We start from the raw sequence: 24,489 nt of genomic DNA on the forward strand, positions 1-24,489 counted from the left end.
TCGAGAAATGTGTAAATGAGCGGCGGTATCTTAAAATCAATTCCGGGGCACACTGGAAGCCAAAGAAACGCGGATTTTAAAGAGGTCGTCGCTTGGATTTTTATAACCGCGACCGCCGAACTGTTAATGTGAAAATAATCTGACAATGTATGGAACCTAAACCAGGATGGGGTTCAAGCATCTGAAACACACACCGATACACAGCGTATGTAGCTGGCTGTAAACCTGTGAAATGAACTCGATATCTCCAAAACTTTGAATGTGTATTTTTTTTTTTTTTGGATTTACATGCCTATGTGCCTCAATTCCCCTGTTCCATTCATCCCCATTTAAAAAAAACCTTCATCTTTTCTTCATTTTACGCAACAGCTGCTGTGACCTATACGCTAAAGGCCACCTTGCTGTGCGTACTCAAGCTTACTGGTGTGTATGTGTGTGTGCGCGCGTGTGTGTGTGTGTGCGCGTGTGAAGGTCTCCCGTGCATACGCCCCTCGCGGGTCTCTCCGGTGTGTATCTTGAGGTACGGGGTGACCCCGATGTGTCGGCTTTGCTTAGAGGATCAAACTAGGGAATAGTGCGGCGATGTGACTCAGGCGTACGGAAGCAGGCGGGGAAGGACTCCTGGAGGCCCCGCTCGGTGCGCACTGTAATGCCGCACACTCACGCACACGCGTTTGACATTTCCCCCCTCAAAGCACAGCCGTGGGCTCCCATTTGAAAGCTATGGCATGAAATGCTCACGAAACCTGCAGGCCTGACAAAAATAAATAAATAAATAAATAAATAAATAAAAACCTGACCGCTAGATTTCTGCGCGTGTGTGTGTGACGTGTGTGACATGTGACATGCTGACATGGAGTGGGCGAAGGGCTGTTTGTACGTTGCGAAGCTTATCGGCTCACGGCGGCCCTTCAGGGCCCTTCGCGTTTTGTGTGTATACATACAAGGTTAGTGTAGGTAAACAAGGAATAAACATGAATTGAAAAGCGGGGGTCGGCGGCGAGGAGTCCACCGTGCGTAACGAACGGTTCATCATGAAACGTACAGGATTTCCGATTGAATGTTTTTATTAGGGGGAGAGATAAGGCCGGCGGGCCGGCCTGAGATAACACACCGGGCCGCAGAAAGACGAGGAAAAAAGAAATCGAGAAAAATAATTACTTTATGACAGGAGTCTTCTCCTTGCTCTCTAGGAACACTTGAGGTCAGCTATACAGTCAAACAAGATATATAATTCAACAAAACACTAACAGGTAGTTAATTCCACCGTATGTGGCCATTGGGAGAAACCTCCTTCCCCGTCACAGCAGGGAGGAAAGGTGCGCAGTCTCCGCTTTCCAAAGATATCGCTGTTCAGATTTGTCCGCCCCGTGCACCAGCTCCCTCCAGACGCACGTTCACGCAGTCACGTGACGACATCCCCCGACGACTGTCTTCGCATCGTACAGAGCACAAAACAAGTTAACGGCTCAATGTTAATTGACCTGCGGGGCGCCCGTCTACCCCCTCCTGCACCCCGTCTTGAGCAAAAATCGATCAAAATACGTCCACAAAACGGGCTTCAAATTAGCAACTACTCATATTTATCACACATTTGCATTGATGGATTATTACAACATTTCCTTTTGTAGTAACAGTCTAACAGAGTACAACAAAAAACTAAGAAAACTACCCAAAGAAAGTTACAACTGACTCAGCTAACTCTGTACTTATTATATTTATTTATATTTCTGCACCCTACAATGGGTGTGGCACTTAGGAAAACACTAAGCTAAGTAGTAACTCGACTTCATCTGTTCAGAAAATATATACAAAAAAAAAAAGGGGGTTTAATCCCCACGTCTTGTTTTCGTGCCCTTGTGCGGAAACGGTGGATTGCTTTACGTGGGTCGGTGGAGGGGTGGAGGCGCTCCCGCGGCTCCGAGGCCGCTGCCATTGCCGGTCAGCCATTTTGGATCCCGTCACGCAAGCGGCGCGTTCAATTCTCCCGCCTTCGCCGCAGCGCAGGGCCCAGCGACCTGAGGTCCGGTTCATACATGTGATCCATTTATGCTCGTGCAGTATATCGGTACAGTTCAAATTTTCGGGAGCGGAAAGCGGCGTCAGATTTTCCACGCCTGCGCCGCTTTTCGGGTTTCTACAATGGCGTGAATATAGTGACGTCCCCAGAATGTCCAGTTCGTTCATGTTCGATCCGATGAGGTTGCTCGTCTCCCCTGTGGAGGAGAAACGACAAATCGCGAAGTACATCATAAAAACGTTGGTTCCCTTAAAGTGAATGAAAGTAAAGGAAAGCAGATGGTGTATGATCTCTACTTCAAACTCAATGATTTATAATTAGAATCAAACCAATAGTGTTATTATTTCTGAATCACGTTTGGTGTGGAAAATGAACGTGCACATTCCTTCCCGACATTTTATGAGATTTAACTGCCTGTCATGAATGAAGCAGCTCAGTCAGTGAATTAGATTCAGTTTAGATCAACGTTTCCTCTTGATACGTTCGCGAGACGACAGCGTACATATTAAAAAATGACATACATTATGTAAAAATTCATGAAAGAGCCGCCCGTCTGCACGACTGCTGCGCACAAAACAGCTCCAGGAATCAGAGTGGACTCCCATCGGCGAGTATTGATTTAATCATTAAAGAGGTTGACATGCTTAGATAAACAAATGAAATATTGATGGGGAGCAGCTTAATGGCTGACAGGTCGGCTCGGCTCTCCGCTGACCTAAGAGCCTGAAAAGAGGCCTGCGCCCGCCCCCGCCTGATGTACACTTTCGGATGTAAAAAGGCCTTACCTCCCCCATCTGGCTCCATTATCGAACGTCTCTAAAGAGCTGAAAAAACACAACACAGGGATTATGACTGGGAGGGAGGTTTAAAAAAAAAAAAAAAAAAAAAAAAAAAAGGCAAAAACAAGGAGGGAGCTCCGACGACAACTTAAAAGTGAGGAGCTGCCAGAAGGAAAGCCTGGGAAGCGAAAAAGACATGCAAAGACTAGTAAAAGAAACACAAACAGACCAGCGCCGTGTTTTTATTGTGACTCTATTAGAGGGGAAAGGAGGGTTTAATGCTCCGTCAGCATCTTCATTCCTGTCTGTTACCATCGCTCATCCACACAAACCACTCAGTCCTTTCAGCCAGACTTGGGGTTTCCGATCCTGCGAGGCGTTGGTCCCACCTCAAACAGGGCCGGTCTCCCGTGCTCTGACGATTCATTTTAACAACAAACCAGACGCGGTCGCGGCGTAGGGCCGCTACGGCTGCTTCCTTCCTTCCTTCCTTCTATGGAAGGAAGGAAGGAAGGAAGGAAGCTAGGCAGCAAGGAAGGAAGGCAGGAAGGCCTGGTTCGGCATGCAAAGTCTAGTGAAAGAACCACGAAGGAGGACGTGGTGCATATTCAAATGTTGTTGTTTTGTTTATCTGTTCACTTTATGTTGTTGTTCTCCTTGGTTTTTATGGAGCAAACTGGTTCATTTACAATAATGCAGATTCACCGTCCTCCTTACAGTGGGGAAGCAGGCACGCAGGTCGCAGCGCACGGGGGCGGTCGTGCCGTAAGTGCACACTTTTTCTTTCCCCCCCCCCCCAACTGCGTGCGCAAACCTTTTCCACAGAAACACGAGATAAAACTACGTTGAAATGTTGCTGTAAAGAGCGCAATTAATTTAAATGTGTATTATGAGTCTAGGTTGTACAAGAAAACTGTAGCTGCTGTTGAATTTGCTTATTGGTCAAGGCCTGTTTTAAGTACACAGAACAAACGTATACAGCATGTAAAACATACACAGTATACGTAGAAGTACAGTACGGACACATCCCACTGAGCAATTCCAACAATTACAGTTGTTGCTCACATATAATTATATTAAAAGTTATTTATGGAAGTCTATAACTATAAAAACATATACTTTTTTGTCATTTTTAACTGGATAACTGTTTAACTTAGTGTATGCAGAGATCACAGGACATATTGTGACACAGTCTGAAGATGATCAATATGTTGTCGTGCAATTTTTGCAAGACTTGTATCTTTCACACAACAACTAATAAAGGCATGGGTGGTATTTCCGACATAAAACTTATTATCCAACTGTTAAAAAGATGCGAATCGCTGTTGTTTCAAATACTCGACGCGTCTGGGATGTTTCACTACGTAGCCGGTGAAAAGCCACACTCCCTGCCGCAACCGTACGCTGCGCCAACGTGCCTGGTCTATTTTGGGCGTGAGATGGTTCTTCACGATTCCTTCACATTATTGAAAGTGGAACCCAAATGAGTGAATTCAGCCTTTCGGGTCCCAATCAATATTTGAAGCATTGACATCTGGTGTATGTAGGTTGATAGACCTCAAATCACGTGAGAGACGTCACTGATCCTGACCAAGAGCGACCGACCAACCGCCTGCTTTCCTGTCGTCTGGGGCCAAACACCTTTTCGCTGAAGTGAGGCAGTGTGACAACCACTGCTTTACAATAAAATTATTTTGTGAAAAACCTTCAATAATTGGAGTCAAGAAATTCAAGATCAGCCGTTGGAGTTGCTGATTCTGTTAGTCGTTCGGAAATGGCCGCTGGGAAAGGAGGACTGCTGAGCTCGTCCCATCAAGGCCACGCAACGGAAAAGTCAAGACGCCTCGAAATCTTGATTTAAAAATATTTTCCTCCAGAAACATGAACTTTACTCCAATGCTTGACTAAGGAAGCAGGTTTTGGACGATTGAGCCACTTGTTCAGCATGACTGACTCTGATGAGCAAGCAGCTTTTCGGAAAGAGCTGCGTGAGAGGCCGGTTTCCCCCCAGATAAGCCCCAGTGATTGGTGGAGTGACTCACAGCAAGTGGGTCTTGGCTGAAAGCTGCGACGCTGTTCCGCATCTCATTCTCGCTACCGCGCAGCGGAATCAGGGACACGTTACCATGGCGAGAGTCCGACGGCATCACTCGGGTGACGCGCTTCTGCTGGACCGGGTCGACGGGCCAGATATCACCATTGTACTGTTTCAAGTGGAGGGGCCGGGGCAGACAATAATAAACAACACACTATAAATATCAGGGTTAGAGTCCGGGGACCCCCAACCGTCCTTCAAGGTGTTCCAGGGGGTCCCTGGCAAAAGGATTTGATATTCCAACTTCGGTATTTAATTTACAAAGCGTAAGCACCATTAGAGAGTGTTACATAACTGTCATCGCTCTTACAGTATAGTATATAAAGTAGTATAGACAGGTGAGGAAGTTTAGACTAAATCATATCCAACAATTAAAATCTTCTCAGATTGGAGTTCCAGAGACTACATCTTATCGAATGGGGCCCTGAGGCCTATGAAACTGAGGGCCCTTGATATATAAAAAAAAAAAGGTGGAGAATGACCGGTTTAAGGCATATTGAAAGTTGGTGGCTCCCTGCTAATGCACCTGGCTACAGTACAGACATGAGGGAGGTATATTTCTGAAGAAGTTCATATTATGGGTTATGAATGGCACTGCATATTAATAACGTAGGATATTCATATATTTGTTCTTTTGGTTATGTTTAATTGCAGCCCTTGGATGGATGTACGAACTGCCTTCTTGTATAGTCATTCATGTTTTCAACATTTCAGTCTCCCAAATGACCGTCGCTCTTGCCAGGTTTGGAATAAACAGGATTCTACCGTCTGTGAGAATATCATGGTGTACATATTAATGTTTGAGTTGAATTGAAAAAAACTCCCTTTTCAAGGGGTGTCCAAGCACACAACGCAAAACAAACATCTATTCTAAGATTTCAGATTCCAGGGGTCTTGGCTTTACTCTTAAACATTATAGACCTTCTTATTCAGAAACCCCCAAGTTAAAAAATAAAATGAAAATCCCAGGGAATCTCATTGATTTTCAATGAGATACCCTGAGATACAACAAAAACATCCTTGTTGTAGATGGCCTTCAAAATATACGCATCAAAACATTCATGTGATTGACAGATTCATATTTAACCCATAGCTGAAATGTGATCATCAACGCATGATTGACGGTGCTAGGACACAGACATACTGTGTATTATGCCAACGTGTACTCACCTGGATACTGAGAAACGTCGCCAGCCACTCTGTCATATCTGACTCACTGTTACAGCACAGATACCTAACAGAGGAGGAAGATGAAGAGAACAAGAGAGAGTGAGTCAGAGTGATAGAATCAGAGAGAAGAGGATTGGATGCATGGGAGCATTGAGATGAAAATAATAAAGAAAAAAAAAAAAAAAAAAAAAAAAAAGGGCGAGGAGAACGAGAGAATGAGTGAGAGAGAGATGGGGGGGGGGGAAGATTAAATGAAATTGACATATTCTCTCCACCAGCGCCCGGTGGTAGCGCCGGGAGCATAAACACCCAAGTGTGATTCCTCATTTAAAATAACAACAAAGAGAAACACTGATTAGAGGCAGCGAGACTCAGTGAGAGTGAGAGAGAGAGCGAGTGAGAGAGGCAAATACAGAGTGAATTATTTTTGAATTCACATCTATTTGCAAGATTATTATATTTGAATCATTATTATTATAATCACACACCCTCCTAAAATAATTAATGCCACATGTCGTGGTATTTCCTGCCTCACTTTGCTGACTGACGACGCTCTGAGTCATCGGCAGCGATGAGCTTTATTTATCCAGAGTCATTAGAATGTGCACAGGTTTGGACCAAATCATTATTCCAGCACTCTCCCCCGAGACACAACAAAACAAGCCACACACACACACACACCGACACACAAGCAACCGCACTCTCTAAGCATTCGCAAGTCCACAGAGCTGAGTGGATCTCCCGTCAGGAGACTGGACACAGACACAGACACACACACACACACACACACACACACACACACACACACACACACACACACACACACACACACACACACACTCCTCTGGTTCACCATGGGGGGGAGGTCACACCATGACTGTTCGCAGAGCTCATAGTGCTTGTCTGAGATCATTATGCCCACAGAGGACACACTGTGGAACTACAGCGGCTGCACACACACACAGGCACGCACACACACTAGCTCATTTGCATTCCACATTTATATTTTAAACATTTATCTGGCTCTCGCAGCCACAACGTCATCCACGAAAATAAATAAATAAAATAAATAAATAAAGAGAACAAAATAAGTGTATCTGTCATCATCGTTGGCAGCAGCGTTTCGGCTCATTACGGAAATGGAACATTTTTTCGTTTAACATAGTTTATCACCAGAGCGTAAAAACCTTTGCTGTCATGCACTAGCATGGTAGTAGAGACGGGGTTCCTTCTGGCATTACAATATGAAATTCAAGGACTTTCAAGTACCTTTTAAGCACTATTTTTATTTCAATAACTTTTGAAATATAATCCATCCTTTATTTGAAAGGATTATTAGTATTATATGGAAATATTATCCGATCTAAGTCTCATTGTCAATTATTTAAATTAGTAAATGTATTATATGTATTCATATATCTAAATCTATTAATACTCTTATTGTCATCGACTATTATAAGTGTCTTATAGGTTTAATTATAAGTATTTCCTACCATGCTGTAATTAATTGAAATTTCCCTAGCAGAATCAATGTCGTAATACAGGCAATACCGGAATTTTTTTATTTTATTTTTTTAACGATTCAAATAACAAAACCAGGTGGGATATCACAGGCACAAAAGGGGCTATTTTCAAGGTATTCCATTGCTCAAATTTCTGACGGTGAAATTGAAGAACTTGGACCGAGTAAGAACTCTGTCAAGAACAAAGGCTTTGCTGTTGTTTTGTTGTTAGAGGTAATCCAAGGGGTGCAGGAGTGGAAACCTCAAAAATCCAGAGATGCTCAGAACGTTTCTTCATCTTCCTTTTCCATCCACTCCTCCCCCCACCTCCCTCCATCCCTCCCTGTCCTCCGTCCATCCAGCCGGGTCTGTCGTCACGTCTCTCCTTCGGGTGTGTTGTGCTGGCTTTGAGGGACGGGAGGACGGAGCGTGCCGGAAAGGTGTTACTACCCACAGCGTGACAAGAACACAGCTCCTATTACAGCCGCGCCGGTGACTGCTGCTTCTGCCCACAGCAGAAATACACTCCAAACCCACCCACACTCTCCACATACCGTATATACACCCACAACATAGAAGGCCATATGCATTTCCATATATTTCCATATATCCTTAAAAAACAAGGTTAAGTACATGTGTGACCACACACACACACACACACACACACACACACACACACACACACACACACACACACACACACACACACACACACACACACACACACACACACACACACACACACACACACACACACACACACACACACACACACACACACACGGGGATGTATGCATGAATAAAGACGGCTTGGAATAAATTCATGGCTACAGGTGTGCTGGTGTGTTTAGCTCCTGGGTGGAAGTGACCTTTTCTATCTCCGCACACGCAGCGCTCTGACCTGTTTTTCCTGTCAACTGAGAAGCTCGCAAGTCCTTCTTGTGTGATTCACGGCGCTGTTGAATCTCACGGGAGCACGCACACACGCACGCAAAATATATATAACTGTTGGAGAGCGGCGCCCCCCCCCCCAACTTGCTTTATCGCTTAAACCTTGTATTAATTAATTTACAGTAAGTTGTGGATTTGCTAGTCAGTCATTTTTGGCGGGTTCTGGTGGTAATTAAAGTGACTCATGATCGTGCTAGAAGATAAGAGATTTATGACTTATGATTTATGAGATTTATGACACAAGACCAGTTTTTGGATTTACTGTGATCAAGGTGTTAATGAATTGACAAGTTTAAAAATTGTGAGTTGTAAAAAATGGGGCTACTTCTGCACACGTGCAGTCTGGAATGTGACGTATCGCGCAATGATGACGCAGTGATGATCTGTGACTAATATCAGTAGTCTGCAATGTTTTCACGTGATTTTAACAGGGGTGGGAAAAAAAAGTGTTTTTTCCTCACTCCTTCCACAAATCCAGCCAGACGTGGATCAAACTTAGACGACAGCGTCTCCAAACTGCCCCGATTACAACTATCTTATAATTCGTGTCTGGGGGTTTGATGGTTTCTGAGCAGCAGACACATCGACAGCCATTTGGTTCTGAATTAAAACAATAGGGTTCCTGCCCGGTCGGGCTGGACCCAATAAAAGAAGCCCAGAAAGCGGGCGGTGTTCTGTTGAATGGGCATGGTCAGTCGATCATAGGACACACCTCGTGTGAATTGAACTGATGTTAACGCCATGGAAACAACGACCATAAACCTGGATGCTGCTGATTTTATATTTCACATGTTTTTGTAGTTTAATGCGATTCTGAGTACATGAGCTAAACGACTACTCACCACTGCTGTCTCTCCGGCTTCTCTTGCTTCTCACTTTCATGCACCACCGTTAAACCCCAACTAAATACAGAGAGAGACACAAAGCAAGAGACAAGGAAGGGAGAGAGAGAGAGAGAGAGAGAGAGAGAGAGAGAGAGAGAGAGAGAGAGAGAGAGAGAGAGAGAGAGAGGGCAGAGGTTAATCGTCTGTACAGCAAGTTCACTTGTGACGACGTTACATACCTGGACAAGTCTCCCCCCTAGTGGTGAAACTAATCAGAATGTTAAATAAACCCCACATTACCGTTTCAATTTAGCCTGCATACAAAACGACTTACTGCCTCTGTGAAGGTGTTATGAGGATCTAATACCGACACACAACACATTGAAATGTGTTGATTCATTTTACTGAAATCCTTCCAAAAAGCAGTACATGTGCTCTCAAGGTAAATAAATAGTATATAATAGAAATAAAATATCTTGTGGTGCTACTAACAATGACTTTGTATTAAATACAAGGCCCATGATGGATTGTATTTCATATGATTTCAAGTCTACAGAATGAGCTGCGAGGCCGACGTTTACGTCAGTTTTGCAAAAATTCTTGTAAACTGAAATGTAATTTGTCCTCTTATTGTTCTTGTTTCTTTGGTTTGGAACAAGACTGACGGTAGACAAGTTAATGTCGGTGATTTAAAGCTGATCCATTGCCCCAATCACTGAAGCCACTAACCACTACCAGCGCACTTGCATTTAAGCTCGCTAGATATGCAAATATGCCTTGCGAATATGTCAAAAGTAAATCCGCTGTTCAAGAGGCAAATCTCTCCTCTCTACTGCAGTTCCCCCTCTATTGTACAACCAAACACACAGCGTGTGCCACATTGATCTTTAGTCTTATTCCTTATCACATTTCATGGCATCGGTCGTCCTCAGCTTGCTTTGAAAACATTTAACTGAATTACACGGATCACAGAGAAAACAATTGCATGTTCAAGTGAATGGCGTTGCGCACATGCACACTTATTTATCAACGCGCCGGAAGAAGCGGTGTTTACTGGCAGACGATTCAGCATAATTTACATTTCCACATCAGTAATTATTCATGGACATTCAGAGTCGTATTCATCGCTCTATTGTTGCGAGTTTTTGCTACGCCGAATCACAATTGCTCTCGGGTCTGCGAAACAGCCCATTTACTGGGGCGTCCCTTATGAAACCCGCCTCCTGCCTCCTCCGCGTGAGGTGTTTGTAATTCCGGCAACGCAACGTCTTTACAAGCAGATGCATTTCTGGGAGAAGTCAGGGGAGGGGAAAACGGCCGCATGTGAGATGACGGTTAAATTACATTTTAATTGCTTAAGCCCTTCCGGAGTTATACATTAGATTAGCGTAACTTCAGGTGCGAGTGGACTATAAATAAAGAAAATAAAAGAGTTGAGAGAATCACTTCACTTCAAGACATCATCATCATTATCTTACGAGGGTCAGGATCAAAACCCTTCTGGAAAAGTTATTTGTAATGGCCTTGATCTTCAAGGGCCATAATGAGGGCAAGAAATAAGTCCCCACAAATATTTAATCTGTAATAAGCAGTTGGGTGAAATGGGGCAGTGAAAGTTGGCACAGTAAATCACTACTGTTATATGGTGTTATATGGTTAAGTTATGTTATATGGTTCATGTACTGATCAAACAAACGGGTATAGTCATTGTGTTCTTGAAGAACTCTCTTCTTTAAAAAAAAAAGAAAGGAATCTCAGAAAAGTGGGCGGGGTTCTGTTGAATGGGAGTGGTCGGTTCATAGTAGGACACACTCGCTGTCAACTGAACTAATGTTAACTAACTCTTGAAACACTCTTGATTCCTGAACTTGTTCCCATTTAAATGGTGGAGTGGGCAGCACTCTGAGCTGCAGCTGTGGGGGCGGGACCTAAAAAAAAATCGAACCGATCAGGATTTCCTGCATAATGTATTCTAAGGATCAATGCTGAGGTCATGCTGCTCCCATCGCAGACGAGTTCGGGTTATCGGAGTTATTCATTTGAAACCGTGGAAACAACGACCATAAACCTTGATACTGCCGACTTCAGACTTCACATGTTTTTGTAGATAAATGTGATTCTGACTACATGAGCTAAACAATAATTTCCGGCCTCTTTCACTTCCGTGTTGTTATATGGTGTTGAGTGTTTACGGTGATTATGTTAAAATATTCATGCACCGAGCAGACAAAGTTATATTAATTGTGTCCAGAGGATAAGGTGGGTATCTGTGGTGGGGGTTGGTGTGATTTCAGCAGACATACCTGTCTTGGGTCTAGTTAATTGGGCCTGGGATCAGGGGTGGCTGTGCACCTGTTTCTCATCCTAGCAATCGATGAGCACAGGTTAAATCACCCATCCCCACACACACATGGGAGCGTTTGTTTCCATCTGCCCCTGGCGTATTATATCCTTTCCAATAAATCGTCTTGTCTTTCACATCCTTGCCTGTGTCTCTGTTAGGCTTGGGCAGATTTACAATTAAATTGTCAATCAACTTCATTGATGGCGATTTACATTAATGACAGCGTTGCGTTTTCTTTTTTTTTGTAAAATCTGACAGGAAAAGTCTGACCATTGAAACGTGTAAGTGGAGTTTACCGTGTTCTTAAACTGGAGTGGGGAGGGAGAGAAGGGAAGAGGGAGAGACGGGGCTTCTCATTTTATTTCCTTAGTTTCTTACTTGTATGGAAATTTAGAGAATTGAAGCAGAGTTTTTATTTGTTTTTGTTTTTTTTGTTTCTCCTCCCGACAGCAGTGCAACGTGCGCGTGTAAGCCGGTTCCGGTGCCTGTCTTTAATTTAGATCTATTTAGTTTTGTTTGTTTTCTATATGTATGAAAAAATAAATCAAATGTAAACACAGCTGAGTAAAGGGACTGTCCCATTCCATCAAAATCATCAATTGGTGATCCCTGCCCCCCAGCGATCAGCAATTGAATTTTGAACAGTCGCCCAAGCCTAGTCTCTGTGTCAGAAAGACAGGAAAAGCCACTTGGGTGGAATGTGCAGGGGAATTGCCACAGTATCCTTTAAATGCCATGAGCAGGGCATCAGATTCCACACACCAGACAAAACTCTATGATTACTCACCTGTTAGGAGGGCGGAGCTTGTTCTTAATACCAAGGTAGATCTTTAAGTTCTTCACTTGCCAATCACGTTCAGGGCGGTTACTCTGAAATGAAAATTACGCTTTTATTTAGTTGAGTTGTGAACAGAATGTCAGTGTGTGTGTGTGTGTGTGTGTGCGTGTGTGTGCGTGCTCACCCTAATTTCTTTGTACATCCTGAGCGAGGAGGTATTGAGGATGAAGTATCGATCATGAAAGCTTCCCAGTCCCAGGATGTTCCGCTCCTCTCTGAACTTCATGATGCCGTGTCTCGACACGTCCACCTTGCTGGCTGCGGTCGGGGGAGCGAAGGTCTTTTAGTAGTAACAACAACAACACACGGATCCCAAGAGAATGTGAGAGCTCATGGTGCGTTCACGTGCATACCCAGGTAGACCTTCATGGCTTCCATGGCGAGGTGCTTCTTGATGAGCAGGTGAGAGTCTGTGCCGAGCGTATGCAGGATGGGTAGCACCCGTTCCTGGTGGTGCAGGGGACGCTCTGAGGCCACAAACAAGGAAATGACTAAATTGAGTTGAAAAAACATACTTTCCATGAGTTCAAAATATTGACCTTAACCTTGGCTTACTGTTTGTGCTACAGGGAGGTACTAAGGGTACTTCTCTCACTCTTCTCTTTCCTTGTATCTTCCTTTTGCTTTCTCTCCGTGTTTTAGAAACCAAGTGGTATTCAATTCCGGCGAGGACAGGAATGCTACCACGCCTACCAGAGCCAATCAGTTTCGTAAGGGCGACCCATAAGCTTGGCGGCGGGGAGCCGATGGCCTTTACACAAGTCGTGCAGCCACATGACTCCACGAAGTTCACAAAACAAACCGCGTGACCTTTTTGGTCTGTTTTGAGTTATGTGCCGCTATCAAACCGTGTGCTATTTTTAGGCTACACAGAGAATTTTGTCATCGACACTTCATTTTCATCGTTCAGTGGCTGTGTTTTGTTTCAGGACTTTTACATTTTGGAATAAATTGTTCCAGCCTTGAGACTGCTTCTCTTGGTATCGCTCTGCTATTCTGTCAATACAGGATCATTTTGAAATATTCTTATGCCAATCACTCTGGTTGACTCCCAATGGTTGACAAATAAGGTTTTAGATAGAAAATACCAGCGTTTTCAATCTAAGACACACCCAGTCACATTTCATGTCTGAAATGCGACCGCGACACCACCGCCACAAGATGGCTCACCCATTTCCTCCTTCTCGCTGACCTCCCAGCAACTCCAGTATTCCTTTTCCTTAACGGAAATGTTCCGCCGGTCCAGGACCTCACAGGTCAGCTCTGCAGCCGTCATGGCACCAGGGATCTGAAGCAGAGAAGCAGTTACACTCTGAACGATAAGGATCTCACCCGCTGATCACACAATTATAGGATTTATTTGGCACACGGCATCGGTTCTAAAACTTGCGTGGTTTTCCTTTGGTTGGGTTTATTCAATGTCGAGGGGCTGATTCTTTCCAAAGCTGTTAAATATTTGCAGGTTTTTGATATAAGCCAGGCCAAAGAGAAGACATTGTCTCACCTTCACATGTTGCTCTGCCATGTCAGTCTTCTGCTCCAGGTACACAGTACAGATAAAGTCTCCTGAACCTCCTGAATTGGCCTAAACGCACAAACGCAAACAGTTTTTCCCCAAACAGCAATATAAAATAAGATATAAGATACAATTACTATTCCTTGGGGTAAATGTACCCATTGTGGTATGTTTACAAGAAATTTAGTACATATATTTTACTATTATATAATAACTACACATATGGGCACTTTGCATGCTACTTACAAGGACTTTTGTGCTGTAGTTTGTGTTGCGGCTCTCTCGCACTTGGATGATAGCTGTGATCTCATCCAGTTGCTTCTTCAACTGCTGCTCATCCACCTGAAAATACAAAAAAAACATCAACAATTACAACTACAGTACCATGTTCTATGATTCCTCCTTCACAATTGTAACTTTGTTTTCACAACCAAAATGTAGCCAGAAAATATAGTTTGTAATTGAGTCGTCTTGTGAGTGCAGGGATTCCATGGCAGTTTTAAAGGATGCTAAATTTAAGCAGATGTTTGTAGAGGAAAATGTGGATGCCAGTGCTTTTTTTTTTTTTTGCGGTGCAAAACGCAGAGTCTGAAACAGCAATGACAAAGAAAAGAAACAGTAAAATGTTCACAGTACCAGGGAGGAAACACCCTCCTGACTGTGAAACTGCCTGTTTGAAATTACAGTCGACTTTATGTGGAAATGAAGGAGTTTTTAGAAACTCCAAAAATCCACAAGTCAAAACATTTTATGTGCCAACAAAGTTCATCATAATCACAGTAATATCGTGCAATACACTTTCAAAGCACCAGAGGGCAGAGCTGTACCAAAAAAATAAATTTAAATAAAAAATAATTTCCTGGCTTTAGAACAACAGGAGAGGAGTATTTAAGGTCTCAAGTCTCGATGACAAAATGGATTAAAAAGCAATTTCTTCTGTTCAGTAAAATTCATATAATTCACTTTAAAGAAGATACCAGAGGAAGTAAAGATGCCTGAACATCTGAGGCCTTCCCATTCATTTAAACCCCCGTCCTTGTTTCTCATTTTACAATAGTCGTGTGCACCATGACGGAGAACAACACCTTAAGGTCGGTGGATTTTCAAGCCACTGTAGAAGTACAAAAAATAAATGAAAAACTCACTCATCCTTCCTTCGAGAGACTTAATCCAACACTGAACGATTGAGGCTAAAGTTGAAACAGCTGACTAAAAAGACGGCAAAAAATTAACTAAAAAGACTGTGTTTATTGCTGATATTATTCTGCCCCGTGGGGACCTTTTCCCCAGCAAAAGCACTATGACATATTTGGTGCAGCTGAGATAAGCCAAACTCAAACTCAGTGCAACAGGCCATAATTTAAAGCTTACAAAGTGTGTTCGTAAAAAGTGCGTTGCAAACAACTTTAACAGTTTGCTGTGAATCACCCCCCCTTAAAAAAAACAAACAAACAAAAAAGGAAAAAGAAAAGAAAAAGGAAAAACAGAGCGGTGGCTCTGACCTCGAAGATGAGTGTGTAGTGCTCTATCAGGTCCTCTATCACTCGGCCAGCGGTGTAGTCCTTCCCGTCGGTCTGGAACAGGGTGGGGCCGAACACTATGGCCAGGTTGTGGAGGTTCATCTGGTTAAGTTCCGAAAACCGTTGCACACTGACACACAAACAAAAGCACACGATACAAACACAGAATTTGATTTAGACAAGCGTTGTGCTACATCAACTTAGGTTTAGTCTGGTCATTCTCATGTGAGCGTATGTGTGTGTGTGTGTGTGTGTGTGTGTGTGTGTGTGTGTGTGTGTGTGTGTGTGTGTGTGTGTGTGTGTGTGACTCACCAGTAAAGATGGTTGATGAGGGCACGCAGAGTCGCCTTGTTGACGCGTGGCAGTCTGCTCAGCAGGAGCTGGTACTGGGTGATCTTCATGCTGTCCTCTTTGAGGTCTGGAGAAAAACGAGATAGGGAAAGAAGATAGTAAAAAAAAAAAAAGACAGTGTTGTGGCCCAAATGCGGAGCTTTGCTGTTTTACTGCGAGAAGTCCTTGGTGTCACGCACGCAAGCTTTGGATTCAAAGGACAAAGGATGAGCCGTGAGTTATTGTGGTGAAGGTATTTTCTCAATTCTCAAAAACAATGGTGCTACAAAGCAGTAAGCAGCTCTATCTTTCGCCCGGCAACATGAAGAGAAAAACAGCGTCTTACTGATGGTGCTCAGCCATGAGCCGGCCGCTTCGGATGTGAACAGCACCTCTCCGATCTCCCTGAAGAAGCGTTTGAGTGTGGTGGAGACGTCGTCCACCTGGTGCTCGCGCTCCAGCAAGCAAACACTGCGGGCGTCCCGGCGAAACTTCTCGCACATGGCCGCCACGCGGGAGTTCACGCCGCTCTTACGGTAGATCCCCTCTGACGTCAGACCTGGACAGGATGCCGACACGCTTCAAACGTTAGGTGTCTGGTATAAAGCATCAAGTCAAGGAATACAGCTAGATAAACAAGCAGATACACACAGGCAATCATGCTTCTATTCTGTACATGCGCACATACACACAGCTGGTATCGTCTCTAATTATTATCGTCTACAGCAGTGTTTATCAGAGTGGGGTCAGAGAACCCCAAGGTATTAAGGGGACCCCCGACAAAATGATTAATAGTGAAATTCTACCATTATTTCATTTACCATAACAACTGCCTTGACCCTAATTTCATTCTCTCCCTAACTATAGCCCTAATTTAAAAGTTATCTCCCAAACCATAGTATGGACAGGTTTAGAAGTTTGGACTGAATCATATCAAACATTAAAAATCTTCCCAGATTGGGGTCTGTGGGCCAGTGGGCATAACATTGTGGGTGCTTCCTACGAAAAAGGTTGAGAATCACTGGTCAACCGTGCAGGACAGAGTTGTTAAAAGTGCATGTGTGTTATGGGTGGCAGTGGAACCCAGAGGAACAGTGTTCTGTACCACTGGGTGCTTGTTTTTTTCAGCTTGCCGGGCCATACAGGTGCATGTGGGAAGCAGAAAGATAATGCCGCTCTTTTGAGACTCTCAAATGACTCTCAAACATTCCCACTAAGCACCAGTGCTTAATCCTCGTATGTAAAAACACCCTCAAACGCCTGACGGTATAAGAACTAATACGATCTTAGGCTTTCATTGCTCGGTGAACCACGAAGCAGCGCAACTTGTCACTGCATAATGCATATCATATAAAGAAGGCGGCGATAAGCAAACTGTCGGGGGGGGGGGGGGGGGGGGGGGGGGCACTATGTGTTCCGCTCCTGGATCACGCAGCTTAAAACGACTGTTACATCACTTCCTGTGGCATTGGTGACGGGTAATTTTCCTGTACATATCGAGGTGAGAACAAGAAAGGTTCTGCTCTGGTTTCCAGGAAAGCTGACCAGTGGGATTAACATTCCAGACAGCGAACTGGGTGATATAGGCATAAAGCAATCCACAAACCAACTACACTCGCATGCACAGAAATCGACGTACTTAAGGAGAAAGGCGAGCCGGGCGAAGAGTATAACGGCAGAAGAGAAGAAGGAGAAGAGGAGGCAGAAAGGAAGAGATGAGGACAAAATAATTAAAAGTGCGGAAAGAAGGAAAACATTATCACATTAAAGTGGAAATTCAATCAGATTGTCTGTGTTGGGTGGATTACACGACAAGTCCCAGAATTCCATTCAAAATGTTTTTTTAAGTATTTATTTATTTATTTATTTTTTTATTTTTTTATTTTTTTATTTTTTTTACCATCCAGGATCACTTTCATTTCTAGAATCTATGTCTTCTTCTGACCGACTGATTTGGGGTTTTTTTTCCTTGGTCGCTTGAGGTGGTGGAGATACTCATAAATCCGAGGGTACTGATCTTTTTTGTGAATGTTCATCCATATCGACAGCTTACTGACCACAACTAGCGAGGCTGCTTTATCCAATTCACCGCAGCTGCCCTTCTCTTCCTGCCCAATCTTTGCATTCTTGCCGGGAATGGCGGACCAACAATGGAAACAGCATATACTGTACAGCAAATGACTTTGGTTTCTTATAAATGTCAAATAAGCTATCAAACATGTGACCCCCCCCCCCCCCCCCCCAACAAAATGATCTTATGGATTAACACTTTAAAGTATTACAAACGTTTACATACTCCAAAAGTACTGTGCGTGAAGAGTTAAAATATTGTCTACCCATTCAGTCCATTTCTGTCTGCGTACACATTATTCTCTATGCACATGTCTCACATGGCGATAAATCAACGTTAAACATGACAGGTGTGTGTCTCTTTTCACGTCACTCTTTGTACGTGTGTGTGTGTGTGTGTGTGTGTGCTTGTGTGTGTGTGCGTGCGTCCGTCTGTCGCCGGGCCCCTGTGATCCCTCCCTCACCGCACTGCGTGATGTAGGCGATGCAGCTGTGCACGATGACAGGGATGTCAGTGTTGGTGAGCTGCTGCTGGCTCAGCGTGTCGCCCCCGCTCCCCGCGGCGCTCTGGATGGCCGCGCACCAGCCGGAGAAATCCAACTTCTTCTCTCCCTCAATGTACAGCATCCTTAACACAAGAGAGGCGCAGTGGAAGAGAGGAGAGCGGAGGCGGGAGAGGGTGAATTGATGAAGAAATGAATGAGTTAAGAAAGGCATATTAGTTTCAATCCATTTGTGAATAGGGGGCGTTTCATTTCCGCGGAAAACGGTTACGTAACATCCAAACAAAGCATCAATATCACAGAAATGATTCAGAAATGAAACAACAAAATTGACTCATATCAGACTATTGTTGTTTTTTTTTTTTTTAACCCAGGCACAAGTCATTTCCAATGTCGTACACTAGAAGCCTAAAGCTCAACCAATATTTAAAGTTTGGGTTTTTAATTGAAGATCAGATAAATTAAGACAGTAGAAAGCGTTTCATATAAACCAAGGTTTTCGCTTCTACTAACCCGTAATAATGAGGTGAGCTGACAGAATGCATTCATTAGAAACAGAGCCATATGAAGATACTATTTATATTTCTGCTATTTCGCCAGCGAAAGTTAGGGGAAAAAAAAAGGATGTTTGAACTAACGTTCAACTGTGGTACGGGTTATGAGGTCAAAGAGCACATTCGGCACATTCAGTTTTACTTCCCCTCACCTGCCTCTCTCCACCAGAACCAGCACCCCAGTGTCTTGCTGGATGGCTGTGGACCGCAAAAAAGATAAAAAAAGAAAGAGAGATATGAAATTAAAACCACACAGAAACCAGCTGAATATATGATCAAACTGTTATTTTTTATTTTATTTTTTTTTAACGGATCGTTAGAAAAGTCACAATCGTCTCACAGAGTTCCATCAGCTTGCGGAGGTGGATCTCCTCTCCCTCGCTGTCCTCCAGGTAGGCGTGAAGTGTGGAACCAACCAGGGCAAACCAGCCCACCTTGGGCGTCTGCAGATTCAGACCGTCTTTGTACTTGAGCCGGCCGATCCGCTGGAACCCCAACCGCAACAGAGGCTCCGCCACGGCGGGGATAAAGGCCTGAACAAAAAATAGAAACATCCGTCATCCTTCATGACATTAAGACCAGATAAGATGACAACACTTTATTAATCCCTGAGGGGGAATTAGGCGAAGTTTTTATTTAGGAGAAGTGACGGAGTGACGGAGAAGTTTGTTGCAAGGGCATTATGAAATAAGGAAATATAATAATGTACCAAAATGCAATAAATTTGACCTTTATTACAACAAAGTGACATTTTATCAAGTACTAAAATGTGAAAGTTGATCTAAATTAAGACAGCCATTTTGGTGTGTGTTATTTTATAATGCATTGAATTATTACATTTTCATCATAAAAGTTATAAAACCCACAATAAGTAATAACCACAACATTATGGAATGTATATATTTTTATATGCATTTATTATATATTATAGATGTTTATTATAAAATGTGGTAAGTTATAACAAAATGCGGATGGTGTATAATAAAGATCAAATTTATTACATTCTGGCAAATCTTTGAAACTGCAGAGCCATCACATAAGATGGGTGTAAAATGGCTTGTCTATTGAAAAAAAAAAAAGGTGTATATATACACGCATACATACATACATAAACATATACTGAATATATACATATATACACACACACACACACATATATACTGTATATACACGCACACACACACACACACACACACACACACACACACACACACACACACACACACACACACACACACACACACACACACACACACACACACACACATACATATATATATACACACACCTACTTTTGGTAGGTACTAAACACTGCAGACAGGGGACTGTAAAATTTTTTTTTTTTTTATTTACTGTAAAAAGAACTACAAATGATCTGGTCATTTTACAGTACACTGGTATGTACTTTTACAGCACGCACCAGTGATATTCTCTGAAAACTCTTTGCTTATCCCTGTTGCAACGAGCAAGTCTTGAGTTCCACTGAATAGAGGAAACCAGGTCAATAACCACTGACTTTGGTCCCTTAGCGCAGCTCAAATCACACTGAAGTTGTTCGATACGAGCTTCCTTTTTTTCCCCACTCATACGAAGGCGGTGAAAACATTCTTCTTTCTTGAAACTATCGGCCACTAAACACAGTGCTCCCGGTTACCTTGGCGATAGACTTGACCCATTCCTTGTGACTTTCTGGGTCATCGGTGCCGAACAAATAGAGGCGCTCCGAGTCAGAGTACAGCTCGAATGTGTGCTCATACCTAGGGAGAGACCAAAAGAGACCAGAGGGGTTGAAGAGGAGGAGGAGGGGCAAAATGGGAAAGTGATAAGTGTAAAAAAAATAATAATAATCACACAAAAAAAAATAAAACAGTGACACAACACAGCGGTAACAGAGCTTCAGGCGACTGACCACAGTCCAAAGAGCCGCACAGCACACCTGCCTCTAGTTGGATGTTTAAGTGGTGGATTCAATCAAAGCCGGGTCAGCCCGCTCAGAATGAAAGTATTGTATGCGTGCGTACCCGTGTTTCTCAGGCGCAGCGATGGCCAGGCAGACGATCTCCGCAGCCTTCAGCGTTCCGTTGGGACTGGAGTTCTTGTCGCTCTCGTAGTAGCTGAAGCAGCCGTCACTCAGGGTGCACCAGCGCCGACTGAACTCTGAGCAGAGAACCAGACACAGAACCCCCCATTTAGAGCAAGAGAAACCATAAATACTAACTCTAACGATGGGCATAAACCTATAAAAATAAGACTGGGTGTAGTAAGGTAATAAGGAAGAGTGTTCTTATTATGGGAGAAGTGCATCATGTTTATGTATCTGTATTTTATTCCATTTTACTTTTAATCTAGAATCTGCTTGAATACTTGTATTTTAATCTGTGTTTGCACCTGCACCAAGGAAAATTCCTTGTGCACGGAAACATTTTAGCTCTCATGTGTCTGTCTGTAGCATTGGACAGAACAAAATGGCACAAACTACAGCATTATAGGATTTTCAAATACAAATTACATTACATTTTTAATTCATATGTTTAAATTATTAATTTAAGTTTGATTTAAATGTATTTCATTTCCCTTCAGTTGATACTGCTGTAATATGGAACTTTCTTTCATAAAAGAGGAGACAACAACACAACACGCTGACTTCATAAGAGCCACACTGACAGACTGACATATTGTCTGCTGAGCCCACCCTCTCGGCCTTTGCCCTCTGTGTTGGCCCGGGACATGGAGGCCGTTTTGAACAGGAAGCCGTTGTGGGAGACGGACGACGGGGCTGTGTAATGCACCGTTTCCATCGCGCCGCCCACCTGCGAGCACGGCAGATCTAAGAGAAAACCACTGGGTTAATACAGATACAGACCGACTGTGCCAAAACCCACCACACTGCCTATGTTTCCATTCACAGAAAAGCCTGCCTCGAAAGACAACGACATCTTTAGCAGGTGGAGAAGAGGATAAGTGGCAAAGGCTTAAAATGAATGTCTGCGTTACAGGAATTTAGAAAATGCTAGGGTAGTAGTAGCCAACATGCGTGTGTTTGAGGACTATTGTGAGAGTTTAACCCTCAAATATTCGAACAGCTGTTTGGAAATAACATCGGCTAATCAAGATTAACAAAATGTAAAGCGTATAAATACAGCTGACAAGTATGGTGGTACGTATGTTTGTGAGTACAGCAACTAAGATCAAATGGAAAAGATGGATGGATAGGAAGTGGAAATTCAGAACACTGTTTTAAAGTTCATAAGAAGTGAGCTAAAAACATACAGTTTATGGCAAAGAGCTTCTGCATTGCTTTGTCGTTTAAAACAGAACGGGAGAATTCGGATTTGTTTCTCGGTGTGTAGCCAGCAGTACCTGTGTTGAGGTTGTGGCTGAGGAACTCGGCCTGCAGGGGCTGGGAGCGTGCGTTGGCCAGGGCGAGCGGGGAGGGGCCGTCGGCCATGCCAGTCGAACAATTCACATCGGCGCCACAGAAGAGCAGACTCAGCGTCTCCAGCACATCGCTGCACTGCACATTGATACACAAGGCCTGAAGAGAGGGAGAGAAAAGAGTTCAAAAAATAAAAAATTAAAATAAAGATTACAAAACACATCATGTGATCACTTGAGCGTTAAAGGAGAGACGACCACGTGCATAAGGAAACTAAGAAGAACTTCATACGAACGTCATTTTCATACTAGTTGCTGGAAGAGGGAGACACTTAGTGTGTAACACTAATCTGTAGAGCTGTCACAATTATAAAACAATCTCCTGATCGCAAGTAACGGCGCTATCATTTTGTAAAAATCGCTCGATTCCGCAATCATGCTTCCGTTGAACTGCAAAGGGAATTTTAAACAAATGTTAAGTGCATTTCCATCCCAGTTGGGTTGAGGAAAGTGAACCGTGTACTAAATTTTTTAGATGTATTTGGATGTTTAGTGTCAATAAATGGCTTTTCTTCATGAGGTGGATGCCAAATCATTACAAGCTTATACCGTGATAGTGGCATAAAATGGACACAAAAGACAGTGAAATTATTAATCACATCATGATTTGTACAACAATTGTTTTTAGTGTTTGTTTTTTTTCCTACTCAAGAGCATTAAAAGGGAGGTACATCGTCAGGTCATTTTCGAGCAGACTCAACGACAATAAAAAAGGGAAAAGTAGCAGGGAAGGGGAGGGGTTGGCTGAGCGGCGTAAAGGAGGGAGGGCAGAGGAGGGTGACACGCAGAGGGAGGGAAGAGATATTTCAAAAAGGAGACAAGAAACAGACTTTGAGCGAGACGGTAAGCAGCGGACCTCCGTCTGTGGCTGCTGACTGCGCTAATTATGTCATGTCACGTGATGCTTCGTCAGAGCTTTTACAGTCAGGAGGAAACCGCTGAGGACAAAGTGAAATAATAAAAAGCTTCAAAAGGGTTGGAAAGGCACACGCAAACACACACAGACACACACAGGCACATACTGACTCACACACACACACACACACACACACACACACACACACACAAAATTAAAAAAGGAACGTATATGTGAACCTGACGGAAAATATTCTGATTTGCGGTTGGCGATGAAGGGGTTAAAGTGGTTCACCCAACAGGTCTTTGGGGTTCGCTCTCTTTTCCTGACTGTGTGGGCCATTTGTCCACTAACTCTACCACTCTTCAATTCTTTGGTGGCCTTACTGTCACATGTCTCTGTGGAGATGAACGCTCGGCTTTTGGGAAATTCTTCGTCCTAGTTTTCCTGATAGTAAAACATAAAATCCTTAGTGTTGTTGTTTAACAAACACCTTTGGTACAACAACGGAAATGGACAGAGCTCTGCAAAAAAACAATTACAGCTTGTGGGGAAAAAAGAGAGCGACACAGAGTGGGAACCGGGAGAGATGGGAGGGGGGATTGTTTTTACAGCTGAGGAACATAACATTAAGACTCAAACACACACAGCTTGAGGACACACTGTCTGGCTTCGCCTTAAACCAACAAACTTATTTGGATCCGATTCCCAAGCCTTGTGTTTCTTTCACTCTCAAACACTCTCTCACACTCTCTTCATACCTGGTAAGCTAATATGTTTGGGTCAAATGATCATTCAATCATATAAGGACGACTCGAGAGGTAGAAGAACTTATGAGAATAAAGTATGATGAAGAAACCGGGCGCTCGATCGCTTCAAGAACTCCCGCCCTCAAACATCTGCTGCCTATGAGATTGGGAGTAATGCAATAACACACACACACACACACACACACACACACACACACACACACACACACACACACACACACACACACACACACACACACACACACACACACACACACACACACACACACACACACACACACACACACACACACACACAGACCAGAGAAAACGAAGGAGAGAGGAGGAAAATAAAGAGAAGCAGGGGAAGGATTTTAACTGGGTGTGTCTAAAAACACAGGCCTGCGTCTGCCTGCCGGAGTTGTGTTTGAGA

At 43.4% G+C, this 24,489-nt stretch overlaps 1 protein-coding gene across 1 annotated transcript in view; it reads right to left on the minus strand.

Moving 5' to 3' along the window:
• Window positions 1-1,055: 1,055 nt before the first annotated feature.
• The window catches only part of arap1 (ArfGAP with RhoGAP domain, ankyrin repeat and PH domain 1), a gene marked incomplete at its 5' end in the record, with an annotated part of 44,966 nt that continues 21,532 nt past the window's right edge, over window positions 1,056-24,489 (minus strand). Inside the window, 21 exons of the mRNA XM_080006726.1 lie at window positions 1,056-2,216; window positions 2,806-2,844; window positions 4,842-5,003; window positions 6,065-6,128; window positions 9,360-9,419; window positions 12,473-12,555; window positions 12,648-12,781; window positions 12,877-12,990; window positions 13,694-13,811; window positions 14,028-14,108; window positions 14,286-14,381; window positions 15,542-15,689; window positions 15,872-15,977; window positions 16,236-16,448; window positions 18,424-18,587; window positions 19,169-19,214; window positions 19,357-19,549; window positions 20,671-20,773; window positions 21,038-21,173; window positions 21,709-21,843; window positions 22,377-22,551. Coding sequence (XP_079862852.1) covers window positions 2,824-2,844; window positions 4,842-5,003; window positions 6,065-6,128; window positions 9,360-9,419; window positions 12,473-12,555; window positions 12,648-12,781; window positions 12,877-12,990; window positions 13,694-13,811; window positions 14,028-14,108; window positions 14,286-14,381; window positions 15,542-15,689; window positions 15,872-15,977; window positions 16,236-16,448; window positions 18,424-18,587; window positions 19,169-19,214; window positions 19,357-19,549; window positions 20,671-20,773; window positions 21,038-21,173; window positions 21,709-21,843; window positions 22,377-22,551 — 2,352 coding nt within the window. The 3' untranslated portion in view covers window positions 1,056-2,216; window positions 2,806-2,823. The remainder of the gene's footprint in view (window positions 2,217-2,805; window positions 2,845-4,841; window positions 5,004-6,064; window positions 6,129-9,359; window positions 9,420-12,472; window positions 12,556-12,647; window positions 12,782-12,876; window positions 12,991-13,693; window positions 13,812-14,027; window positions 14,109-14,285; window positions 14,382-15,541; window positions 15,690-15,871; window positions 15,978-16,235; window positions 16,449-18,423; window positions 18,588-19,168; window positions 19,215-19,356; window positions 19,550-20,670; window positions 20,774-21,037; window positions 21,174-21,708; window positions 21,844-22,376; window positions 22,552-24,489) is intronic.

Source organism: Zeus faber (assembly GCF_960531495.2).
Source record: "Zeus faber genome assembly, chromosome: 9".
In the NCBI taxonomy this organism is placed as follows: Eukaryota; Metazoa; Chordata; class Actinopteri; order Zeiformes; family Zeidae; genus Zeus; species Zeus faber.